The sequence below is a fragment of the Myxocyprinus asiaticus genome, chromosome 37, assembly GCF_019703515.2.
Source record: "Myxocyprinus asiaticus isolate MX2 ecotype Aquarium Trade chromosome 37, UBuf_Myxa_2, whole genome shotgun sequence".
In the NCBI taxonomy this organism is placed as follows: domain Eukaryota; kingdom Metazoa; phylum Chordata; class Actinopteri; order Cypriniformes; family Catostomidae; genus Myxocyprinus; species Myxocyprinus asiaticus.
The window spans coordinates 42,644,967-42,667,131 of record NC_059380.1 but is presented as its reverse complement, the minus strand read 5'-3'; the positions used below and the strand labels follow the sequence as shown (position 1 = coordinate 42,667,131).

The following is a 22,165-nucleotide window of genomic DNA, read 5'->3' as shown; positions in this document are numbered from 1 at the left end:
AGACGGCCCTCCTGGTGGCGCTCACTTCCATCAAGAGGGTGGGGGACCTGCAGGCACTCTCTGTTACCAGCGAATGTCTGTAGTTCGGGTCGGCTCACTCTCACATGATCTTGATTCCCTAGCCCGGTTATATGCCCAAGGTTCCCACCACTCCTTTTTGGGACCAGTTGGTGAACCTGCAAGAGCTCCCTTCAGAGGAGGAAGACCCGGCCTTGTTGTTGCTGTGTCCAGTTCATGCCCTGCTCATCTATCTGGACCGCACGTAGAGCTTTAGATGCTCAGAGCAGCTCTTTGTCTGTTTTGGAGGACAGCAGAAGGGGAAAGCTGTCTCCAAGCAGAGATTAGCCCATTGGATTGTAGATGCCATTTTTCTCGCATGCCAATCTCAGAACTTGCCATGCCCCTTGGGAGTCCGGGCGCACTCCACTAGAGGTGTTGCTTCCTCCTGGGCACTGGCGAGGGGGGTCTCTCTAGCGTACATATGCAGAGCTGCGGGTTGAGCTACACCCAATACCTTTGCGAGGTTTTATAAACTACGCATAGACCCAGTTTTGACCCGAGTGTTACGCGCTAACAGCAGGTAGACCGAGCAGCCGGTTGGTTGTACTGCTTGCATTGCACCTTTCCCCTTTTTTCAAAGGTGATAATGTGTGCTTTTTTGTCCACAACAGTTCCCCATACAGGTGAAATCCGGACGCCCCTTTAATTCCTTAGCACTGTTCACGAACTCGGTGGAGGAGTAATGCTACCAGGCCCAGTACTTGTGGTATTCCCCTTTTCAGGTGAGCCCGTGGGCTCAGGCTCAGTGCTCCATGCGTGGTGATTCCCCCTTGGTAATCCTGTATGATGAGTTTCCACTGTTCGGTTTCCCCCTTTGGTGAAACCTGTGTTTCCCCTCGTCAGAGCTTTCACTGTCTCGGCTACTGTGCTGCATACCCTCTCTGTAGATAGGGTCCTCCTTTGGTATCATTCCACATGTGTACTTCCCCGTTGGTAAGTCCATGTGAGGTATGCTCCACATGTTAACCTCCCTCCGGTAGGATGTGGTCTCTGTAGTGCTCTCCTTCCTGGAGAGGGAAAAGCACTTCCCAGCGCTATTCTAGAAAGTGCTGGGTGGGAGATTGCTTAACAGCAAATTAAGAAAGGTACCGCCGGTAGCCTACTTGGGTAAGTGCCCCCCCCCTTAACGGGACTAGGGAGACGCCTTACCTAACTCGCTGGAAGGTCAGTGCCCGTGTCCACTCTTCCGTGCCTCGTGCTGCGTTTCCTATAGGAACCCCTAGTGTCACTACATCGACGCAACGTCGAGTGAGTGACAGACAGAGAACGTCTTGGTTACTGATGTAACCTCTGTTCCCTGATGAAGGGAACGAGACGTTGTGTCCCTACTGCCATGGTGCTGAACCGGTGGCTGACATGGCCGGGACTCTCTATTGGCTCCTCAGCATAAATCTGAATGAGTGATGCACGCCATCTCCTTTTATACCCATATATCCGGGACAGAGAGTGGCATGCAAATTCCACCCGCCAATCCTCATTGGCCTTTTCTATTTTAAGCAAAGGTGATTGGGGCTCTCAAGATCGAACCCCTAATGTCACTACATCGACACAATGTCTCGTTCCCTCCATCAGGGAACAGAGGTTACATCAGTAACCAAGACGTTTGTACTCCGGGAAGAAGTTTGAGTGTTTTCTTTAAGGGTTTGGGTGAATCTGCAGTCATTATAATTAGCTTTAATAAAAATGTAAAACAGTGTGTGGGATGTCCTCAGATGGCCAAGTAACCCCCCCACACACACTCACACTCAAACACACACACACACACACACACACACACACACACACACACACATGTTGGTTGCAGATATCATTATGAGGACTCTCCATAGACATAACAATTTTTATACTGTACAAACTATAGTTTATATTCCCTAACCCTACCCCTAAACCTAACACTCACAAAAACCATTTTGCCTTTTTATAATTTCAATAAAACACACACACAAACACACACACACACGCATTCATACACACGCACTCTCTCACACGCAGACACAATTCACTTCAGTTCAAATAAAATCATGTATTTAGTGCTCTTATTAAGCTCTATATATCGCTGCTGTTGGAGATTCTGTGAACAGAAAGGATTGACCTGGCAGGAAAATGTAATTACGAATTAATTTGTGGAATAGATTCTGTGCTTTGAAAACCTGCACTCACAAATTGTATTTGTTGTAATTGTGTCACCATATGCTATCAGCTCCCGCGGCTAACAGAGACTGCGGCTATGAGCAGACGGATTTATTTCCTGCCTTTGGTAATTTTCCTCTTCCACAAACCTGAACATGTCATCACTGAACTAACTAGCACATTCTACAACTCGTCCTGCTATTCGTACGAAAAACAACAGTGAGTTTGACTTAAATTCTCTCTCTCAGATGTGAATATGTTGTAGTTTCTTTGTTCTGGTATCAGATAACCTCATCTCGTCCTCGCTCATACTTCAGCTGTATATTTAACATCCTTTAAAATCAATTCTGAAGTGACGTGAGGAATAATTACATTTGTGCTGATGTGCCTTGTATAAAATCACTGTCTTTTCCAATTAGTGGTGCTTCAGCGATTAGTGTGTGTGTGTGTGTGTGACCTCATTCAGGTCAAGAGTGGAATCCATTTATAACTGATACTGTAGAAAATATTACAGCAAAGCATCTGAAATATTGTCACTCCAGCAGAAATGACCAGAGAGTCTCTGTCCAACAGAATGGGGTAAAATGAGCCAGTCTGTACTTAAATTGACCTCTATACAAGAAGAAACAGGACACTTTTAAGAGCTTCAAACATCTCATACACACAGAATGTAATGTATTTAATTATATGAGATTTAGACGATTCTTAGGAGAAAAAAAAAAAAAAGAACAAAAAATGCAAGACTACTTTTGAATGATCGTCAATGGAGAAAGATGCTTTTGGAAGCAGAATGATGCAGTTACGTCACTGACCCATGATGCTAAACCTGGACGTCCTGTTCCTGACATCAGTGGAAACAGGTGAGTAAACCACAGTTCCCTATCTGTCACTCACTCGACGTTGGTGTCGATGTAGTGACACTAGGGGTCACTCTTGGGAGCCCGAGACACCTCTGGTCTTTGATAAAAGGCCAATGAAAATTGGCGAGTGGTATTTGCATGCCACTCCCCCGAACATACGGGTATAAAAGGAGCTGGTATGCAACCACTCATTCAGATTTTCTCTTAGGAGCCGAACGGTCATGCTCATCGAGCTGAATAGCACTGTTCATTCACCTCTGCTGGATCTGACGGCGCATTTCAGCGGCTTCTCCCTCCTCTGCACTGGTGCACTGCAGAGAACGCCCCTGGGCGCTTCGGCAGAAAAACTAGAGAGTATATTTTCTGAAAGAGCATTTTTCCCCTCTAAAAGAGTATATATTTCTCTAAAAGAGCGCACACACGGAACGTCTTTTTAAAGACGCGTCTTTTTAAAGATGCCTTTCCGTTCGTGTGTTATTCCTGGTTGCGGTCGATTTCTCTCAACTTCGGATGGTCATGATCGCTGTCTTTCGTGTCTGGGCGCGACCCACACGGAGGCAGCGTTTATGAATGGCTCATGTTCTCACTGCGAGAACATGACCATGACAACGTTGCGGTCGCGGCTTGCTTTTGTAAGAAAGCAAGCCACCCCAGCGGCTCCCCGCCTTGGTCCTCCTACCTACGGGTTTGAGGTCAGCGCGGCTGGCGCTGGGGGCGATTTGGGGACCTCAATGGGATCGCCTCCGCCGGGTTCCCCCCGCGGACCTCCCATTCCCCAGCACGCTCGTCTGCCCCAATCGGGCTTCCGGATGAGTTCGCCGGCTCGTCGCACGGCGAGTCTGGCTTCTCGTTCGAGGCCCGCGAAGATGATGAGCTTTCGAGCGCAGCGTCGGAGAGCGGGCTTGTCCAGTCAGACGCAGAAGCCTCAGCTGGGCTTCCCCCTTCGGGGACGGTCGCCCAGTTACAGGCCGACGCCGAAATGACGGACATGCTTTCCCGGGCGGCCGAGAGCGTCGGGCTAGAGTGGAACCCTCCGCTCTCCCCTGAACCCTCGTGGCTTGATGATTGGTTTCTGGGCTCGCGGCGCCGCTCAGACCGGCCGCGCCCCGCTCCAGTGCCATTCTTCCCGGAGGTGCATGAGGAGCTGACGAAGTCGTGGGAGGCACCTTTTACTGCCCGAACCCGGCTCCGCAGTTCCCCCGCTCTCACTACCCTCGATGGCGGGGCGGCCAGGGGCTATACGGCGATTCCCCCGGTGGATAAGGCGCTCGCAGTGCACTTATGCCCGCAGAGCGCCGCCACCTGGCGTGGACGCCCTAAGCTCCCCTCCAAGCCCTGTAGGCTCACGTCGTCCCTGACGGCCAAGGCCTACAGCGCTGCTGGACAAGCCGCCTCTGCCCTGCACGCCATGGCTCTCCTGCAGGTCCACCAAGCCAAGGCACTGAAAGAACTGCACGAGGGTAGTTCCGCCCCAGATTTGATGCAGGAACTGCGCTCGGCGACCGACCTCGCCCTCCGGGCGACGAAGGTCAGAGTGCGGTCTCTTGGGCGGACGATGGCCACACTAGTGGTCCAGGAGCGCCACCTGTGGCTCAACCTGGTCGAGATGGGCGAGGCCGACAAGACACGGTTCATTGCTGCCCCCATTTCCCAGGCGGGCCTATTTGGCGACATCGTTGAGGACTTTGCCCAGCAGTTCTCGACGGTAAAGCAGCAGACGGAGGCAATCCGGCACATCCTGCCCCGGCGCGGCTCAAGACCCCGCACCCCGTCTGCTCGTCGCCAAGGGCGTCCCCCTGCGGTGACTGCACCGGCTCCGCCGCAGCCCGCCCCTCCGGCCCGGCCCCGGCGTGGAGCCCACCGCAGGAAGCCGACGCCACCCGTCTCTCAGCCGGCACAGAAGAACCCACGGAGGTCTTCGAGGCGCCCCTGAGACGGACAACCCAGGGACGAGGGAACCCACTCACCTGGAGCTGGTAGAAAGACCACTCCATCCCCCGGTGGAGGGCCGGGTGGAAAATCTTTTGTTGCCTTTTCGTTTGATTTCGCCGTACGCCCAAGTGGCTGCGGTACCCAACAGTTCAACAAAAGAGCGGCTTCCTTCCTCCCTGGGTCACATACCCGCTGTGTATGGTCGTCACCACGACTACCGTCCACGGGCTTTATCTTGCAGGATTGGCGCTCCAGTGGTGCCCTTTTTGCCCCTGAGCGCCCAGCTGTGGCACAACTCCACCCCCGATGTGACAGCCTCCATGGGTCGCGAGGACAGGCCTCTTCCTCCCCCGTCCCAGGCTGTTCCGGGGGTGGTCACAAGGAGCCAGGTAAGTGCTTCGATGTCCCTAGACTCAGCACGGCCACGACGTGCTGTGGCACCTCGCGCTCCGCCCTGCCGCGAGGCCCCACCTGCCGGTACGTCCGACGACGTTGTCCCCTTGGTTCCCCTCGCACGGAATTTGGACGCATGGCTTGCACTTCCCAATCCGTCGCGGTGGTTGATCCGGACCGTCCGACTCGGCTACGCGATTCAGTTCGCCAGGCGCCCGCCCAGGTTCAGCGGTACTCACTTCACCTTCGTCAAGGGCGAAAACGCTGTTACTCTGCGCGCGGAAATCGCTACCCTCCTACGAAAGGGCGCGATAGAACCTGTCCCTCCAGCCGAGGTGAAGAAAGGGTTTTACAGCCCCTACTTCATCGTACCGAAGAAAGGCGGTGGGTTGCGGCCAATCTTGGACCTGCGAGAACTGAACCGGGCTTTACACAGACTCCCGTTCAAGATGCTGACGCAAAGACGCATTTTAGCGAGCGTCCGGCATCAGGATTGGTTCGTGGCGGTAGACCTGAAGGACGCGTACTTTCACGTCTCGATCCTTCCTCGACACAGACCCTTCCTGCGGTTCGCGTTCGAGGGTCGGGCGTATCAGTACAAAGTCCTCCCTTTCGGCCTGTCCCTGTCTCCTCGCGTCTTTACGAAGATCGCAGAGGCTGCCCTTGCCCCGTTAAGGGAGGTAGGCATTCACATTCTCAATTATCTCGACGACTGGCTAATCTTAGCTCACTCTCGAGACGTGTTATGCGCACACAGGGACCTGGTGCTCTCGCACCTCAGCCGACTAGGGCTTCGGGTCAACTGGGAAAAGAGCAAGCTCCTCCCGGTTCAGAGCATCTCTTTTCTCGGTTTGGAGTTGGACTCAGTCTCTCTGACGGCGCGCCTTACGAACGAGCGCGCCCAGTCGGTGCTGGCCTGTTTGAAGGCGTTCAAACAGAAAACAGCGGTTCCACTGAAACTTTTTCAGAGGCTCCTGGGGCATATGGCATCCTCGGCGGTGGCCACCCCGCTCGGGTTGATGCATATGAGGCCGCTTCAGCACTGGCTCCAGACTCGAGTCCCGAGACGGGCATGGCGCCACGGGACACACCGCGTGGCCATTACACCGGTCTGTCACCGTCTTTTCAGCCCTTGGACCGACCTCTCGTTTCTACGAGCAGGTGTTCCTCTAGAACTGGTCTCCAGGCGCATCGTGGTCACGACAGACGCCTCCAAGACGGGCTGGGGCGCTGTTTGCAACGGGCACGCAGCCACCGGCCTCTGGACGGGTCCGCGGCTGCGTTGGCACATCAACTGCCTCGAGTTACTGGCAATTCTGCTCGCCCTGCGGAGGTTCCGGCCGTTGATCCAGGGCAAGCACGTGCTAGTTCGGACAGACAGCACGGCAGCGGTAGCATATGTCAACCGCCAAGGCGGTCTGCGCTCCCGCTGTATGTCACAACTCGCCCGCCGTCTCCTCCTCCGGAGTCAGCAGCACCTCAAGTCGCTGCGAGCCACTCATATCCCGGGCAACCTCAACGTTACAGCGGACGCGCTGTCACGGCAGGTTCCCCGCAGGGGAGAGTGGAGACTCCACCCCCAGGTGGTCCAGCTGATTTGGAGTCGATTCGGTCGGGCTCAGGTGGACCTGTTCGCCTCCCAAGAATCCTCCCACTGCCCGCTCTGGTACGCCCTCACCGAGGCTCCTCTCGGCATAGACGCATTGGCACATAGCTGGCCCCCTGGCATTCGCAAATACGCATTTCCCCCAGTGAGCCTACTTGCACAGACACTGTGCAAGGTCAGGGAGGACGAAGAGCAGGTCATCCTGGTAGCGCCCTACTGGCCAACCCAGACATGGTTCTCGGACCTCACGCTCCTCGCGACAGCTCCCCCTGGCAAATTCCCCTGAGGAAGGACCTTCTTTCTCAGGGACGGGGCACCCTCTGGCACCCGCGCCCAGACCTCTGGAATCTCCATGTCTGGCCCCTGGACGGGATGCGGAAGACCTAGGTGGCCTACCACCCGCGGTGGTAGACACGATCACTCAGGCTAGGGCCCCCTCTACGAGGCGCCTGTATGCCTTGAAGTGGTCTCTGTTCGCTAAGTGGTGTTCTTCTCGACACGAAGACCCCCAGAGATGCGCAGTCGGATCAGTGCTTTCCTTCCTGCAGGAGAGGTTGGAAGGGAGGCTGTCCCCTTCCACCTTGAAGGTGTACGTTGCTGCCATAGCAGCACACCACGACGCAGTTGAGGGTAAGTCCTTAGGGAAGCACGATCTGATCATCAGGTTCCTAAGAGGCGCTAGGAGGCTGAATCCCTCCAGACCGCTCTTCGTTCCCTCATGGGACCTCTCCGTAGTTCTTCAGGGCCTACAGAGAGCCCCCTTTGAGCCTTTGCAGTCAGTCGAGCTGAAGGCACTCTCCCTGAAGACTGCCCTCCTGACTGCGCTCACTTCCATCAAGAGGGTAGGTGACCTGCAAGCGTTCTCTATCAGCGAAACGTGCCTAGAGTTCGGTCCGGGTTATTCTCACGTGATCCTGAGACCCCGACCGGGCTATGTGCCCAAGGTTCCCACCACTCCTTTTAGGGACCAGGTGGTGAACCTGCAAGCGCTGCCCCAGGAGGAGGCAGACCCAGCCCTGGCGTTGCTGTGTCCGGTGCGTGCTTTGCGCATCTATTTGGATCGCACGCAGAGCTTTAGACTCTCTGAGCAGCTCTTTGTCTGCTTCGGTGCACAGCGGAAAGGAAGCGCTGTCTCCAAGCAGAGGATCGCCCACTGGCTTGTTGATGCCATATCTATGGCATATCTCGCCCAAGACATGCCGCCCCCGGTAGGGCTACGGGCCCATTCTACCAGGGGTGTAGCGGCTTCTTGGGCTCTGGCCAGAGGTGCCTCTCTAACAGACATTTGTAGAGCAGCGGGCTGGGCAACACCCAACACCTTTGCAAGGTTCTACAACCTCCGGGTGGAACCGGTTTCGTCCCAGGTAGTGGCACGCAACACAAGCGGATAAGCCCGGGATAGCCGGCCGGGTGTATCGCTTGCACATAGCGCCTCCCACCTCCTTTTGAGCTGAAGACGTGCGCTGTTAATTCCCAGTAGTGTTCACAAAAGTTATTCCCTGGTTGATTTCCTCCGAGCCCTGTGGCAGTCGAGTCTTCGGAGAGACTCACTGCCGGCCCAGTACACGTGCTATCTAAGAGCCCGGTGCTGGGGTAGGTGCTCCGCATGTGGCGGTTCCCTGTAAGGCTAACCCCATGCGATCTATATCTTCCGCTAGCTCGTTTCCCTGCTGGCAAACGGCGTCTTCCTTGGGCAGAGTCCCTCTGCCCCAGTCTCCATGTTGTAGTACCTCCTCCCCCATTGGGCAGGATCTACCTTGAAGGCTCTCCACATGGTTGGAAAGACCATGTGATGTATTCTTCCACTTAAATATCCCCCCTCTTGGGGCGAGGTGTGGTCTCCGCAGTGTCCTCCCCTTGGGAGGTACACCCCCGACTAGACCTGGCGGCCCAGTCGGATAATCCCCCTTCTTTTTAGGGAGTGGAAAAAGAGAAGGGGAAAAGAGGCCACCACTGGGTTAAGCCCGTCTCTATCTTTGGGTAGTCGACTTGTCCCCAAGTAGGGCCGTTCGACACTCATAACTGTGTTGGGGGAGGTTACGTGTCGACCTGGTGCGCTGGCTATGAGGCACACAGCAAGTCTGCCCACCACACACCGCCAGTTCACGTAACACAGTTCAGCCTTGTGGCGTTTTGTATAGGGACCCCTAGTGTCACTGCATCGACACCAACGTCGAGTGAGTGACAGATAGGGAATGTCATGGTTACTGGTGTAACCTCCGTTCCCTGATGGAGGGAACGAGACGTTGGTCCCTCCTGCCACAACGCTGAACTACCCGCTGAAATGGCCGGACCTTATATCGGCTCCTCAGCGTAAAACCTGAATGAGTGGTTGCATACCAGCTCCTTTTATACCCGTATGTTCGGGGGAGTGGCATGCAAATACCACTCGCCAATTTTCATTGGCCTTTTATCAAAGACCAGAGGTGTCTCGGGCTCCCAAGAGTGACCCCTAGTGTCACTACATCGACACCAACGTCTCGTTCCCTCCATCAGGGAACGGAGGTTACACCAGTAACCACGACGACCTGCTCTTATCTTCAGTAAAGAAGGAAGAAGCCAAACAAATGACCCTTACTGTACCATGTGCTTAACATATGATGAAAGTGTTCAGGTCAGAGGTCAAACACTTAGTGAAATGGTTTTATTAATGATTGCATTAAGAGATCTGATCGAATGGAACATGATAGAAATAATGACTGTGGAATATTTGATGAAACACAGGAGTAATGAAACAACTCACAGGCTGATAGAAGATCATAATGATACCGATATTAATACAATATAACAAAATATCACTTTAAATTAATAAAGATTATGAATTCTGTTGCATTATTAATCCAGCAAAGTGATTCACTGGTTATATCTCTATAAACTACTGTGTGCAAATCCTGTACAAGTATAAATATTATCATTACAGTACATTGGTAATGCATATGGCCACTCCACTAGTTTTAGCATATTGTTCATTTTAAATGAAGATGTCTATTCTATGTGATTAATGAGGGTTTTTCTTCTGTAACATCTTTTGTGCTGTTCACTCATGTATTTCATTAACATCAGCGTTCTGAAATCCTGAGCTATGAAAGAACATGTGAAATGTGTGCAGGTATGAAGATCTGTGCATGTAAGCATTTCAATATTTATGCTGAATCAAAAGCAGATAAAGACAACAGTAAAATCCAGTAAAAGAACCAGTGAGATCTGCTTCAATAAATAAAATGTTTTATCAAGCAACTTAAAACTAATTATGTGTTCGATGAAGCCAACATACTGTTATTCTACAAAATCTGTTTAAGGGTTTTTCAAAATGATCAAAAATCTGCAAAATGGAAAACAGGCCAAAAGAATATTTGTGAATTCAAACTCCTACTCAAAAATGTCAAAAATTCTAATGAAAACAAACCCACAGAAGGCCTTTCAGGTTCACTGCAAGTTCAGCTCAATCGACAACATTTATGATCAAAAATTCATTTTCAGTGAGTCACTTCCAATGGAAGTCAATGGGGCCAATTTTTGGAGGGTAATTTTTGGAGGGTAATATGACTGAATGAACCTGATGCATTAGGGCACGTCACTGAAAGTCACTTATAAGGTCTAATCAGGTCGAAATTGCAGAAACCCTTTTTTTTTTTTTTTTTTTTTTTTTTGTAGAGGGCTTCACTTTGCTTCTGTAAATGGATGAAAGCCACAAACAACACACTGATGTGAAGAACCACTAATGAAACATGAAGGAGTGTTTTAATCTCATCTGAAGAACCTCTAGAACCGAACAGCATTCCTGATATCAAGAGGTTTCTGATCCTCGAGTGAAGACGTTTCATCGTGAAGAGCTCTTGACTGGACATCTCCAGAAGAATGACGTTGAACTAAATGAATAAATGGACATGGAATATTGATTTATTTGGTAAGTGTTTGTGTCATCAGAGAGATCATATATATATATATATATATATATATATATATATATATATATATATATATATATATGATACATATATAAGATACATATATTCTGTGTCTCACTGTAATGTTCTGTGTGCACTTGTTTCTCCTATCACCAAAAAAATAAATACATTCCTTGTGTACATGAGAACACTTGGCAATAAAGCTCATTCTGATTTTCTGATTCTGATTTTCTGATTCTGATTTTCTGATTCTGATTCTCTGATTCTGATTCTCTGATTTTAATTCTGATTCTGATTCTCTGATTCTGATTCTCTGATTTTGATTCTGATTCTGATTCTCTGATTCTGATTCTCTGATTCTGATAATGGACATTCAACTGGTCAGGATCACAAAATTCACATGTGGTTCTGATCAGTCTGTCTGGGTTTATTTCATGATAATGACCAGCTGACTGAACATTACATCGTACATATATAAACATATAACATGAAAAGTGAGCAGGTCAGATGTTCACTGCTCAAATGCGTGCAGACAAAAACAACTCTCCCTGCATGATGTGCGGGTCGATTTTAACCCGACCTTTAACTCTACAGATAAGAAGTAAATACCATAAAATGGTCACATGTTGACCTCAGAGTCTCTTTAACCAGCAGGACTAATTTAGTTTAAAACTAATACTGTTACAGGAAAACAAGAATGATTTTATTTGATATCTAAATGTTTGCAAAGACACTGAAATGTAGAATATTTACATACTGACAGCATCCAAAATGTAATCATTTTACATATTTACACCTTTAGAGTCATAAAAATATTTATGTATCCTAATTGAGTCCATAAATATTGAATTCATGGATTTATTTATTTACATTTAAAATCAATGCGATTAATTACATATTCAATGCAATCACATTTATTTAATGCTAATTTCACATTATAATGGTTTCTTTCTGTTCTGTATGATTTCTGCTGCTGTATTCAATTCATTTCAAAGGATTATATCACTTTAACCAAAACTAAACTTTAAAATGTTGAAACTGATATACATTCTGTAATCATTTAATCATTCATTAAGCATTTAATTTGTATTTTGTTTACCATGTGACACAAAAGGGCTTTTCAGAATATGCTGCAGTTTAAGAAAATGAATGAATAAATAAAAAAACACAAAAGCACAATAAAACAATCATAAAAATAATCAATTTTATTTGTGTGCTATAATGCAAGTCAGATAGTTCTGTGTGAGGAACAGAGCCAAATCGAATCCTTTTATTCACCGATTTTAGTCTCCATGTGCATGTGAACTCCTGCACATGACATCTTTTATATTTCTGAAAACTGGTTATGTTTAGGGGTAAGGTTAAGGGATCTGAAACATCTATAAAATACTCCAAATATATTTATATTTTATAAATATGTAGTTATAATGGATTAGTTAATATTTTGAGTTTTTAACAAAGTATAGTAAAAACGTTTATGTTTTAGTACATTTCAACGTCTGTCTAAAAGTACAAATATGTACATTTAAAGTTACGTACAAATACAATAATAATGAGATCAGACTGGGCGGTTTTTTCAACTTCAGGCACTTTCATATCTCAGGAGTTGATTTTTATTAAAACAAAAATATTTTTGTTATATGAAGGTCTCATTAAAACTGAATTGGAAAGTTTTCATCAGGCCTTCATCGTTTATTTTTGGTACTTTTCAAATGTCTTTTATGTGTAGATTTGACTGTTTTAGTCTTCAGACCCAGACATTCAATATTAAACTATGAAAATCTTTAATAAAAATACACATTATAATATGTTAAAAACTCTGATCATCTAAACAGAGAGTGAAATAAACAGAAACTATTTCAATATTTATGGTGTGAAAATGATTTCTATCAGTTTTTCATAAATGACGACTGTCCCACAGTTATGACGTCATTTCCAGCACACCAAACACTTTCACCCCTAATAAAGTTTGTTCAAAAGTTAGTGTACTTGTTAATCAAGTGGATAAAAGTGTGAGTGAAGAGCATGATTGAGATGAAATATGAGACAAAACACAGACAAATCGAGAGAAATATAACTTTTCCAAAGTGTGAAAGTCTGATTTAATTGTGTGTATTTTGGACACATCAAATGTTAGCTATGAAATTAGCCCTAACAAGAGGAGAAAAGGGTTAAAAATGTCATTTCCATCAGCATCATTTCCAGCACAGAATTCTATTAAACACAAAACAGAATTTGAGATGTGCTGAGATGAATTTTCATAAATCTCCTGTGATGCATGAACACACACTGATGGACATTATTAGTAGAATAATTAAATAAATGTGTGAACAAATGTTTGAACCAGACTTTACTTTCTAGAAGTCCACAGTGATGAAAGTGCCTGAAGTTGAAGAAACGGCCATAAACAGAAGAGAGTTGTGTTGTTGTGTGCATGGATGTGTTTTTCATTGCGGTGTGTGTGTTGTGTTACTGTAGGATATTATTCGTCATGTTGGCTGTGTTTCCCCCCTGAGGTGTCTCCTTCAATATGTTCCCCTGCGACGTCTCCATACAAACCCCCATCACACCCCACCGCCTCAGATTACACCCCATAATGACAGAGTCGCATCTCCATACACACAACACACATACACGACAGCTGGACCACAGCGGAACACAACACACACACACACACACACACACTTTTGAAACAAATACATAGGAAATTATTCTGCAACAAATAATTCACCTGATTTACAGCCATCAAAGACAAGAGAAAAATACACCACAAACACATCAGAAACCTACACAATGTCCAGTCAAAATCGATGGTATTTCGGCACAAATTCAAAAATGTATCAACATTAAATGAATTAAAATTACAAATTTGTGTGTCACTTGGAAGAATCTCATCAAATTAGAAGGATATCAATGTGGCCAGGTTGAGCGACATGAATAAAACGACACAAATTAAACAAAATTACATCCAGACTATATTAAATGATTGGCTGTAGAGAGCAAGAAACCACTGAAATTTAAGAGACATCTGGAAACAAAAATTTTCCATTTTCATATTCAGTTTGTGTCGTGTTGATCATTTTGAGTATTGTTGTGCAGTTCGTGGTAATAACAATATTGTTCCCTATTTGGCCTTTTTTGTTTACTTTTATATGATCATTTTGGTACAGTGTTGGGTCACTACATGATGTCAAACGTAAAATCTGGATCCTGAAGCAAAAAGCAGTCGAGAAGCGCTGGTCCAGATCACATAATCAACAAATATGTGAAGCTCTTTAGAATCGAGAAATCACCCAACTGATCTTTCTCATGCTTACATCAGAATCCAGTCTCACGATTGGCCTGATCAACATTTGTTTGACACACATTTAAACATCTTTAATGAGAATATTGTCAGCTTGAATGCTCACGTAACTAGCACAGACCACAGTACCATTAATCAACATCACCAGGAAATATCATCGGAAAAACATCCAGAGCAAACAGCATAGAATTATTTCTATAGATGTTCTGAACACACTCAACTCAGATGACATCAAAGTTTATTTTATCCACATGAGAACCGGCTGCAGCTCCTCAGGACATCACACACACATTACATCAGGACACAGTTGAGCAGGGGCGGACTGGGAAGAGAAATCGGCCCTGGATTTTACATAGAAAACGGTCCAAAAATTGGTGGGGGATTCATGATATGGCCAGTCCACCCCTGCAGTCGAGATGGACGAGACGCTGTATCTCACCTGATCCGCGTTTGGACACCACCTTCAGAGTCCTGATGACTGTAGCATACAGCAGAATCTGCAGGGGAACCTGTGACTTCATCTTTTACTGTCTGAATGTCCTGCAGAAAAACACACAATACAAATCACATGAAACACCATCATACATACTGGAGTTAACCCTCAAGGGTCGACGGACACACCGGCGCGTCCTGCTGGATTTTTTCCGCATAACAGCGGAAACAACTTAAAATACTCCGTCATTTTTGGGAATACAGATAAGTGTAAGACATCATTAGAAACTATAAAGGGTCTACCTTTATTTGTGTACACTCACAAACACTACAAAACCTTGTAATGTGCTGAGGCGATCGATGCAAATGGTAAATGCCCCCAACAGTGCCTTAAAAAACATCAAGTTCATCAACAGATTCATTCACTTTCCTGCACGTTTGGAAGATGGCACACTACACAGGTGAGGAAGCTCTACAGATGGTCCTGGATAGTGACGAAGAGTTCACATTTTCCTCAGAAGAAGAGCGGGAATCCGATGATGAACGTTTGCATTTTGAAGAGCGACTTGATCCAGCCGAGGATACAATTTCGAACGAGTAAGTCTTTACTTACCTTAGTTGACATCTATTTTATATAAACATGTACATATTTTACTAGTTGGACTATTTCCAGACTTGCCAGCCAGGATTCAGAGTACTGAAATGTGAAATATGTCCTAATAGGCAAGTTTTAGTTACATTTAAATGTTGTATCGGCTAAAGCAGGTATTTAAATTGTATGCTGTATGATATAAATATGATATGTAATATGTAATATGATATAAAAATAATATGAATGTTTAGATTATATTATAACTAGTGTTTATGCTGCCTCATTATCATCAACGAAGCTTGTAAATATCTGTTCAGGTGTAAATGTGTAAAATGTGCTGTAAATATGCCCATATTAGAAAATCAGCATATTAGAATGATTTCTGAAGATCATGTGACACTGAAGACTGCAGTAATGATGCTGAAAATTCAGCTTTGATCACAGGAATAAATTGCATTTTACAATATATTCAAATAGAAAAAAAGTTATTTTAAATTGTAAAAATATTTCACAATATCACTGTTTTTGCTGTATTTTGGATCAAATAAATGCAGCCTTGGTGAGCAGAAGAGACTTATTTTAAAAACATTAAAAAAATCTTACAGACCTATAAACTTTTAAACGGTAGTGTAGGTCTAAAGTTTTTAAGTAAAGTCTTTATGTACAGAAAATGTATAGTCAGATAATACATTCAATCATTAAGTCTCCTCACATTCATTCTCTCTCAGGGGAGGGGTCTTTGTCTCCTCAGGTGTGAATCACATCAATATTCATGATCATCCACGCCTCCTCGCATATGGCCCTTCTAGCACTAAAAGTGTCTTACAAAAGTTAAATGACTATATTGTTTTGTATGAATGAGTGATCAGGTTGGTTTCCACATCATTTTGTAGCAAAAACTCTAGGTTACAAGATCCAGGTCTCAAAAGTCTTGTGCACAATTGTTTAGTATGTGTTATATGGCCTTATTTCAATGACTTAAAATTTTTTGTTTTTTCAAAAACCACGCATAAATGTTATTTTCTCAAAAATATAAACATGTACATACATGATGTTCACATATTAATGTAGCCCAGTTTGTGCTGAATACAGTGTTATCAGACTTTAGCCATTAATATGTTTTTAAGCAACTGAAAAAAGCACAAATGTCAAGGCATGTCAAAACTTCTCCAGGGCCCAAAACACCCTCAGACCCCAGAGGGTAAAAGGTGAATAAAACTCAACTCAAGATAACAAGAGAACCACTTTACACCATTCCAAGAGACTGAATGTGACTGTAGATGTAGATAAACAGTTAATTTTTGATTTTGTTAATACTTTTTCTGATGAAAGATGAACATTAATGTTGATGAAAGCTACAATATTAAATGTCATGTCAATATTTACTGAGTCATCCATTATTTTGTAGAGGGAGGTCAAAGTGACTATTTTTGCCAATAATTTTGGAGCAAAACTACAGGTAAAAAAAAATCACCTTAGAAAGGTGTCAGCATCGTGATTTTATTTTTTCACAAAGATAGGTCGTCTATTACTAAAATCAGTTGACTTTAGCACCCTTTCTTGCATTATATGTCAATTTTGTGAGTCCAAAAAACTGGGAACTTTGTGTCATTTTTCCATACTTCATTTAATATCTTCATTGTTAAGGCCCTATTTAAATCTCTATGTGGCTCCATCCGTAAACTGTTACATTTTACCCATTTTCAGTGGTCAGTAACCAAATGTGGGATAGTTTTCCTTGTCCAACAAAATAAAAGTACAAATAATGTTGAAGTAGGAATGTACTTTCACAGAAAAAAAGTCTTCTAAACTTCCATTTCCACAAGAAGGCCATTTGTCTTATTCACGCAAGATTTGGTATGTGTCATCGAGAGATGCTCCTGACACACACACACACACAAAAAACAAAAAAATTGATTCATTAAATGAATATTTTTGTATAATTTTTTTTTCATAAAAAAAAAAAAAAAAAAGTGTAAATATTGATCCATGATATTCAATATTGTGAGTTATTTTTTTCATCATTTAACCTTGTGCGACCCCGCGTCCACATGTGTGGACAGTGTACACAACACATCATTTAAATGAATTAAAATTGATTGGATACTGTTCACAAACTTCTGACGCAACGCATCATGCAACACAACAGCATGATGTTGATTTCCGTGAAGTGCTTCTACTGGTGCAGCACCAACCAAAGTACCTCTGGTAAGAAACCTCTAAGTTTTCTGATTTAAACCTGTTTAAGTTTGTAAAAAGTAGCGTCTCTAGTTTCATTTGATATGCTGCTTTAAAAAATCCATTCATTCTCACACATCAGCGCACTGATAAACATGATGTCCACATATGTGGAAAATGAAAATCAGCTGTAATGTCTGTAACGTCTCAAAAACATGAATAATCAACACTCCTGGAAACATAATAAATGATTTAATGAAAGATATCTGACTTTCAATAGCTTGGTATTATTTAAATTTCACAACTTAGTCTCACTGTCCACATATGAGGACATACATTTTTAGAAAAATGATTTGCTCTAGAATTTTTTTTTTTATTTCATTTTTTTGCTTGTTTATTAGGTGCAACTAGTTACAAATCAAAAAGGGAAATGGAAAATGCACACAGCAGTCACGCGGGGGTCTCGGTTAGGTTGTGTGTTTGTTTGTTTTTACCCGTAAAACATTTTGATCAAACTGATCTGGAGACCTCTGGTTGAGTCGACACAGAATGACACGAATGCTTAAATGCTTTAAATACAACAGTTTTGATTTGTTTACCTTTTCTGTGAATATTACATATAATAAAATAGTGTTATTTTGAAGTTTTGATCCAAACTTTTGACCGGTAGTGTATAACCATAAGATGTTTCATCTACTGTGTCTCATCTTATCATATATCAATGACACATGATAAATAATTGGTCTAAAAACAAGTGCATTTGCATGTGGCATCAGAAGTTCTTTCAAATGCAATAGAAATCTCTATCTAAAGCAGTAGTGTCATCTAGGATTACTCTAGTCAAATATATGTCTTCATATACAGTATTTAATATGTGTTCCTGCATTGCAAATTTGTCCAAGAACATCCAGAATAGCCATCGTCTGCCAAAAATCAATTTGATTGTCAGTTCTGTATCTGCAGCCAATAGATTTCATCGCTGCCCTCCTCCTCAACCATATGTTATAAACATCTGTAGACCTGCCCTCAAATGACACTCAAAATACACGTCAGCCGGGCACTCGTGTGTGTTCTTAGGGTGAGAATACAATCGCTGCCTTCATCTTACACCAATATATGAAACATCATTATCATCTGAAGTGTCATTTTAAGAGAAAACAGAATCAGAAAACTCTCTCATGTTTCCATTGGTTGAACATCAGATAGTCCCGCCCCCAAACTCACACCATTGGTTGAGTCAAATCAATACAAATATACGCAGCAATTAAAAAAAATAAAATAAAAAAAGTGTCTGGAAAGAGTGATGCCATTCCAGTTTTGGATTGTGTGCACTGAAACAAATGATTCTGTGGTAAAGCAAATATTCACTTCCTACACTGAATACATTTGTTCAAGCATGAACTTGAAATGAAGTAAATTTTACATTGTACTCAATTCAAACATGCAAATGCTCAAGCTTATAAGTGAATATTATTTATGATTGTTTTTTATCTTTACAATACATCATCAGCTATAAAACCTTGTCATGTTTATTTGAGTAAATAAGTACATTTTACCTTTATTTTTAAAGCTGGTGTTCCCAGCATGCACGGGCTGGTTGAACGGTTTCAAAGTTGATTTACAAAAAAATTTAAATTAAAAGCTTTAGTATTCATTTAAATTACTAACTTAATATAATTTAATACTATTAGACATGAATACACTATCGAATATTTAAAATGTGAGCAATTGGAAAATGAGTAGATGGTATGCACTAATAAAGACTTATTTGTTCTTTCTTTCTAGCAGCATAAGACACAATAAAGACATATCTGGTGTGCTAGTGTGCTTTTATTGAACTTCAAGTGAAATACGGTATGTTCATGGCATCTCTGCCTGCAAATCCTAATAAGGGGTTTGGGTGGCATTCACACTTCTGATATATCTACAGTATACTGTGGAGTCATCACGTTTTTATATTTTAAAGTAATATTCTATTAATACCTTACTTGAAATTATATAATTATTATAGGTTTATTTATTCATGCATATTTTATGGCAAGTGTGGGGAAATGATTGGGAAAACATTAAAGTGTCTTTAAACAAATGCAAGACTGCCAGAAATATATTTCTTGCAATAAATAATGATCATAAATAGCTTATTTTGTAAATTTCTAAAGTTGTCTAGTTCAAGTGCACTTTAAATTGGAGTGAGAGATACTGGTGGGAGTGACTGTCTCTTTGCTCAGAGCTGATTGGTCCAGAATCTGGATGAGATCTCTGATCAGGAACATAACCTGTCCTGGAGCAGGTTAGCCAATTACCATATGTTACTATGGCGATGACCCCCAATGAAAGCCTATCCACTTTACTGGTACCGTGAATTCAGAGTTTGCTTAAACTTATCTATCTAGCTACTTAATCCTGCTTTGTGAAATAGGCCACTGGTGTGCGTGCGCAGCTCCGGAATGTGTTTCTATCGCATTAAAGCAAGGTGATGTTGTTTAACAGACTACATAGTATGCATAAAGTTTCCTCTCTATATCTCCTCTATACCTTCCAAAAACTCAGTTTGAATCTGTATGTAGTTTCACTGCAGTCACAAATGATACACACACACACACACACACACACACACACAAGAACATTAACATGGATAACAGGCTTAAAGATTTGACACAATTTACAATCCCACAATATGACAGTTTAGTGCTTCAAGCTTCAACACATGCAGCACATTTAAATATGCACGACATGGCTCTGTTGTTTCCAAGGAAACCGTTCTTGCTTATAATTGTTGTGTTGGGCTTCAGATTGAGTGTCGGCTTCACCTACAGAAAATCCTTCATGTGATTCCGACCAATGACAGTCCTGCAGCTCTCATTTACTGTTTATTTCCAGCCACACATGAGTTTCTAAAGATGTCAGAGTGTTTCCAGATCATTGCTGGTAGAGAATGAGAGAGAGAATAAAGAGGAGAGACCAGCAGCTGGCTTTCTGTCTCTCTCTGGCATGGAAACACAAGAGTTGCACAATACGTTGTGTTTATATCAGATTGCTGCTGTGTTTCCCTCTTTAGCTCGTCTGCACTTCAATTCTTCCTCTATTTCCCATTAAATTTGAAAAATTCTGTTACCCTGAGAAAGACTCGGCCAGAGACAGAAAGGTTTACTCAAACATGAGCAAACATAAATGGACATAAATGGAGCTCACACATGCCTATTCGCCCTACAACACATACCGATTTGGCCAGTGGGGGCAGTGATTTAAATTTCGGTAAGTATATACCAATTTTTGCTTTAAAAAAAAAAATTAACCTTCTCTTTCCAATTTCACTTTGCGATCAGGCTGGATTTCGCCATCTCCTCCGCCGGCCCTACCTATTAAGCGGCTGCATAGGGCCCTGTGGCCCTACCATAGGCTCTGCATCTCCACTCATTATTCGCAATAGGTGTAAACAGCACTGGCCTCACAGCCCGCCTATTTACACATCAACAGTCTGATTGGATCTGCCAAAACTATAAAAATATTACATAAGCTTTGAAGAAAAGCCATGGCGATAGGGATGTGAATTTGACAAGGCCTCAGCCTAAGAAATAGTGTGGGTTAGGTTAGGTACCCTAGCCCTGACCATCTCGTACGAATTATAAGATTTGTAAGATTTGAATAGGCGAAATCGTAAGAAATCGTATGACATAGGGCTGAGCTGATCACAAATCATAATAATTTCTTCAAGAGGGCAAACTCGTAATCATTGTTTGAGATGGCGAAATTGTTAGATATAATGCAACTTAGGTCATGACATCTCATAATAATTTGTATGAGTTGGCAAAATCATAACTATATTTTACAAGATAGTGAAATCGTAAAATATCGTATGCCTTATAGTTTTTCACGAGGCAGCGAAAATATGTGAAGTCTGAAAACAAATTTCGTAATTCATTCCATATATTCATACAATACAAATGACTGATGTCAATCACCTGTAATACGCTTCCCTTGACTCATTCCGGTTAGGGTTACGGTTTGGGTTGCAGATTAACTTAGGAAAAATCGTAATAACATTGTTACTGTAGGAGTAGAAGTCGAAAGTTTTGAGCAAACTCGTTCAATTTCATTATCTTGTACATTAATGACGACTTGACATGAGACCTGAGGCCTGTACCATGAAGTCGGTTTCAGTGGCTAGCCAGGTAAGTGTTAGTTTAGTTTGCCTCAACCACAGGTTTTAAGTACCATGAAAGTTGGTCGGCTTTTAGCAGTGTTCATCACCATAGCAACTTACACTACACGGCTAATCTGCTCCGTAGCAGGTGCTGAACCAATCAGCTATGAGTAACATGGCATCTCTGATGTAATCAATTCACTCCCCTGTGTCTCTTAAAGCACACTTTACAAATAAAATCTAAGAAATACACAAAATCGACTCTTCATGATAAATTATTTATTTGAGAATCTAAATGTAGATTTTAGGCAGATAGTTAGAGTGTTGTGTTTTATTTAAAATGTAACTGCTTTTCGATATACCTTCTTTAGCCATAGCAAAAAATATAAAAATACTATATTAGGCAATCTATAAAACAGCCAGTAAGATGGATTAATATGATACCTGAAAAAATAATAGTTTTTAAAATATTAAAAGCTCAAGATTGCTATGGAAAGGGGTGAACACCACCCATACACCTTCTTTCTTTCATAAAGATGAACGTCATGGTTACTTTTGTGACCTCCGTTCCCTGATGGAGGGAACGAGATGTTGTGTCGATGTTGTGACACTAGGGGTCACTCTTG

General features: G+C 43.4%; 1 protein-coding gene across 1 annotated transcript in view; it reads right to left on the bottom strand.

The window, feature by feature from the left end:
• The window catches only part of LOC127428129 (interleukin-1 receptor accessory protein-like 1-B), a 456,537-nt gene extending 441,820 nt beyond the window's left edge, over positions 1–14,717 (bottom strand). The window contains exon 1 of the mRNA XM_051676232.1: positions 14,633–14,717. Coding sequence (XP_051532192.1) covers positions 14,633–14,714 — 82 coding nt within the window. The 5' untranslated portion in view covers positions 14,715–14,717. The remainder of the gene's footprint in view (positions 1–14,632) is intronic.
• Between the last annotated feature and the right edge of the window lie 7,448 nt (positions 14,718–22,165).